This window comes from Myotis davidii, unplaced genomic scaffold (genome assembly GCF_000327345.1).
Source record: "Myotis davidii unplaced genomic scaffold, ASM32734v1 scaffold482, whole genome shotgun sequence".
In the NCBI taxonomy this organism is placed as follows: domain Eukaryota; kingdom Metazoa; phylum Chordata; class Mammalia; order Chiroptera; family Vespertilionidae; genus Myotis; species Myotis davidii.
In genome coordinates, this window is record NW_006293550.1 from 842,629 (window position 1) to 847,413 (window position 4,785).

The following is a 4,785-nucleotide window of genomic DNA, read 5'->3' on the forward strand; positions in this document are numbered from 1 at the left end:
ATGCAGGTGAACGGTTAGGAGCCAGTGGTCCCAGATTGCGAGAGGAATGTAACCGGAGTCAGATATCCCCCGAGGGGTCCCACATTAGAGAGGGTGCAGGCCGGGCTTAGGGACGCACCCCCCACCATGCACTAGTAAGCCTACTGATTACTACTACATTACATATATATATGTATTACTTATATATAATGATATAAAACGTGCACCTAAAACTAATACAGGTTAATATATCAATCATATCTCAAACTGGAAATGACAACTAAAGAAATTCCCAACATTTTAAATAACTTTGTAAAAACTAATCTTTTTCACATATTCAAGTGTCACAAATAGTGTTGCCTGATTTTTTAAAATCTTGACTCATAGTTGGTTAAAGAACATGTTTTATTAATTTAATTATGGAAGTTTTAAAATGAAAACATACATCAGTAATGACTGTTGAGGTGGTGAGAAGTGATCATGTTTTATAAGTATTTATTTACTTATTTTTAATCCTCAGCTGAGGATATTTTTCCATTGATTTTTAGAGAGAGTGGAATAGAGAGGGAAAGACAGAGAGAAGTACCAGTGTGAGAGAAACACATTGGTTGCCTCTGCACACACCCCAACCAGGGCCCAGGTCAGGGAGGAGCCTGCAACCAAGATGTGCCCTTGACCAGAATCGAAACTAGGACCCTTCAGTTCACAGGCTGATGCTCCATCTATTGAGCCAAACTGGCTAGGGCAGTTTTATAAGTCCTAAAGAGAAAGGTGAGAGGATTTTGTAATGATGTAGAATTGAGTTTTGAGGTAGGGGGAGAGGGGAAGGGGGAATGAAGGATTATTTCAAGATATTTTGTCGGAGCTCTAGAAATTACCATCAATTGAGAGGTCAAGTGGAGGCAGTCAGATGGAGTGTGGAAATTAAAAGTTCACTTTTATGATGCTGTATTTGAGATTTTTGGTCATCCAAGAGCCAATTGGACATATGATCTGAAGTGAAGAGGGAGGCTCTAGCTAGAGATATAATGTAACATTAGGATATAGCCATGAAACCTCAAATAACCAATATTTACAGATCAGTAAAAGGGGTCTGGGTCTGGTCAATGAGATACAAGAATAATGAAAACTGCCTTATGACCTGTAAGTTAGGTTTAAATATTGTACCCACGAAGCAATAATCAAGGCTGTCAAATAATACTTGTGGGTCATGGAAGATGAGGACTGATAATTAACCTTTAGAGCTCGTATCAGGATCTTGATAAAAGCACGGTTAGAGCCACACAGGAAAACCTGATTGGTGTGAGTGTGAAAGAATGGGAGGACAGCTGTGCCAAGTGGAGCAAAGAAATGGGAGCATTTCTGATATGACGGAAATGCCTGTCATTAGAGGATGAAGAAGGCCAAAGAGGGCATGCTAGGATTAGTCTCTATGGGTTCTAGAGTCTTCTGTACGGGCTTGCTTTTACCATGAATTTTTATCTTCCTGTTTGTATGAATAATTGTGTTAGCCGTTTAAATATATTCTAAGTAGCTGATTGGACTGTACTTCTGCTCTAATGATCATGTGAGTTTTTCATTAAAATTAAGAAAGTGGCTTTCAAAATGGGATAGCTAGAGGGCACAGGCCAAGACGAGGGACCCCACTGGTGCATGATTGGGGCTGGGGAGAGACCACGGGAGGGCTTCAGGACGTTTCTGGCCCGTCTCGCCCAGTCCCGATTGGCTGGACCCCAGCAGCAAGTTAACTTACTGGTTGGAGCATCTGCCCCCTGGTGGTCGGTGCATGTTATAGCGACTGGTCAAATGGTTGAACGTATGGTCTGACACTTAGCATATTAGGCTTTTATTATGTAGGATTGTTTTAAAAATAACATATTTTAGGTGGAGAAATGAAATATTTCTTTATATAAACTTATTTTTTTCCTTCAGTTTTGTCAAAGCAACATGCTTCACAATTTCTGGTTAGGAAACGCCGAGCAAATCATCCCTTTGAAGAAGTCAAACCGGGTAATCTTGAAAGAGAGTGCATCGAAGAACTGTGCAGTAAAGAAGAAGCCAGGGAGATCTTTGAAAATTACCCTGAAACGGTAAGAGCTCATGACAATTAACGTTAGCACAGCTAGTCATACAATTATAGACAGAACAGTTCCAGCTTGAGTCTGTGTTCCTCTGTGTTCCTTTTTAATGTTAAGTGATTGTGTATATATCATATTTCACATGTAACCATTGAAGTATTTCAGAAGGAAATACCTTCAAAGGAAGATGGACTAGTCAGGAAGACACTATTGCCAAAAGCAATGTGCTCTAACCAATCTATAATTTAATTATAAATTAAGTACTATCAGCAAATAGTATCAACCTCATGGTTTGTAAATACTTTCTTCCAACCATAACTTGGTAATATGGGGTAGGGAGGGAAGACATCTTAAATATAATGTGTGTGCATGTTTGTGTGCACATATATACAGACATGGGTGGGTACCAACATGTGATTGCATTGTTATCACTATACTTAATTAAATACCTCCAGGCCTTTTTAACCAGCCTTTAATCTAGAGCTTGGTACATAATAGGTACTCTGTGAATCCTTACTGAAGAATTCACTCAGGCCCTAGCCGGTTTGGCTCGGCCTGTGGACTGAAGGGTCCCAGGTTCAATTCCGGTCAAGAGCATGTACTTTGGTTGTGGGCACATCTCCAGTGGAGGTTGTGCAGGAGGCAGCCGATCGATGTTTCTCTCTCATTGATGTTTCTAACTCTCTGCCTCTCTCCCTTCCTCTCTGTAAAAAATCAATAAAATATATTTAAAAAAGAAAAAAAAAATAATTCTCTCAGCACTGTATTTCCTGAGTATATTTTGATTTATTCCATGAATCCTTGAGAACTTTCCTGAGCCATTTTATATCATCAGTCATTCCTAGGGTTAGAATTTACATCTATTTACATCTTAGTGTATTAATTTTTCCAAGTTAGTTTACAAAAATCTAACCATAAACATCCCTAAATATGCAGAAATACAACCTTATCTTTAGTCCTCTTATTTCTCAGGCCAGGATATTCTCCAAAATATACTTCAGGTGGCAGTATAAATAGTGCCTCTAAGAATTCAAGTTTGATAACCTTCATGGTCACCTCAGATATTTTCTTTTCTGAGATGAACTATATAACCAAAAGGAAATGAGGAAGAACATATATACAAAGGCCCTCCTTTACCTCTCCCATGGCTCTTAGGACCATGAGATAACGAGGAAGAATCATCTCTATAGTGGGAGAACTTGTCCAAGACAGTAATAAGTTGTGTTCTCTTTAATTCTTTTACCTCCACCTACCTTTATAGGTTCAAAAGGAATTTTTTCCAAGGTACCTAAAGATTCATTTTTAATACCCTCTGTGATTGAAGCAAAATGTTTCTCTTAATTCTGTTGCTTTTGTGGATAAGCACTTGGCAAGAGAAAAATATTTTCTTCCACACAATATACAGAGTATTCTTATTTTTTAGGAAGTAGATACACACACCTTTATTTTTATTATAGAAATTTAAAATATATACCAAAATACAGAGAACAATATAATAAACCCCAATATACCTTCCCTTCACTTCAACAATGATCAGTAATCTACCATACTTGTTTTACCCGTTTTCTACTATGCCCACTCTAATTTTGTTTTGTTTGCTGGAACGTTTTAAAGCAAGTGTGCATGGCTGAGATATCATACTGTATCACTCATACATAAATACTTGATTATGATAGCATCTGAGTAGCAAATAGGGAGTGAGGCCAAAGACCATAATGGAGCGAAGGGAAGATAGTAGGGAAGGGAACTCATGAATGTTTTCTCTCTCCACTCATTCTGATGGCGGTCTCTTTGACAAAAGAGAAAGATATGACAGACAAAAGAAGAAATGGGAGAAGTAAAAGGAAAGGAAAAACATATGTTACTGCTTCTCACTTCCATCCTGCCTCATCCACTCACTGTCCACTTCCCTAATACCCTAATTCACGTTCCCAACCTCTACCCCATTGTTTACCTCCCCATTATCCCTAACACATTCCTTCCAGCCATCACATAATCTCCCTTTGAACCCATTCATTGCAGCTTATCCTCCTGGCTTCTGTTCTGTAGAAGGCACTGCTGTCTGAAACACTTGATGGGAGATCCTGTCCTTAGAAGCTAGTAGATGTGTTGTGTAGGTTTCTATGTGAGAGAAAGAAACAGTGAAGACTTTGACTCTGTGTTGGATGAAGTTATCATTTGCACTTCATTATGTTTTTGTGTAGAAACTGGTTCCTCATGGGATGTTCTTGTGCTTCTAATGTTACACATTAGATATATTATGGCTTAAGAAGGCTTTTGTGAACTAGCCTGAGAACCTTACCATTAGAAATCATTTTTAAAAGTTATCGTTTGCACTTCATTATGTTTTTGTGTAGAAACACTGGCTCCTCATGGGGTGTTCTTGTGCTTCTAATGTTACACATTGGATATATTATGGCTTAAGAAGGCTTTTGTGAACCAGCCTGAGAACCTTACCATTAGAAATCATTTTTAAAATTTTCTCTCTCGGGTGAAGTATATTTCTTAGTCCAAATTACTGATTTACAGACAAACTTTTGGTACATAGCCAATTAAAAAGTAAGGTATTACTTGTACTCACGATGCTAAAAGATAAATGTCCACTTCAATTCAGTTCAGATGATGTCAGTGTTATTCAGCATTAGATCTGGTTTGTGTAATTGGCATGGCATGAAATGTGTCAAATGGTTATCTGACCTCTATGGGAAAAATAAAGGATTTACAAAAA

The 4,785-nt window shown here is 38.2% G+C and overlaps 1 protein-coding gene across 1 annotated transcript in view; it reads left to right on the plus strand.

The window, feature by feature from the left end:
• Positions 1-4,785, plus strand: part of PROS1 (protein S (alpha)) — a gene marked incomplete at its 5' end in the record, with an annotated part of 80,390 nt that overhangs the window by 19,057 nt on the left and 56,548 nt on the right. The window contains one exon of the mRNA XM_006767262.1: positions 1,912-2,069. Coding sequence (XP_006767325.1) covers positions 1,912-2,069 — 158 coding nt within the window. The remainder of the gene's footprint in view (positions 1-1,911; positions 2,070-4,785) is intronic.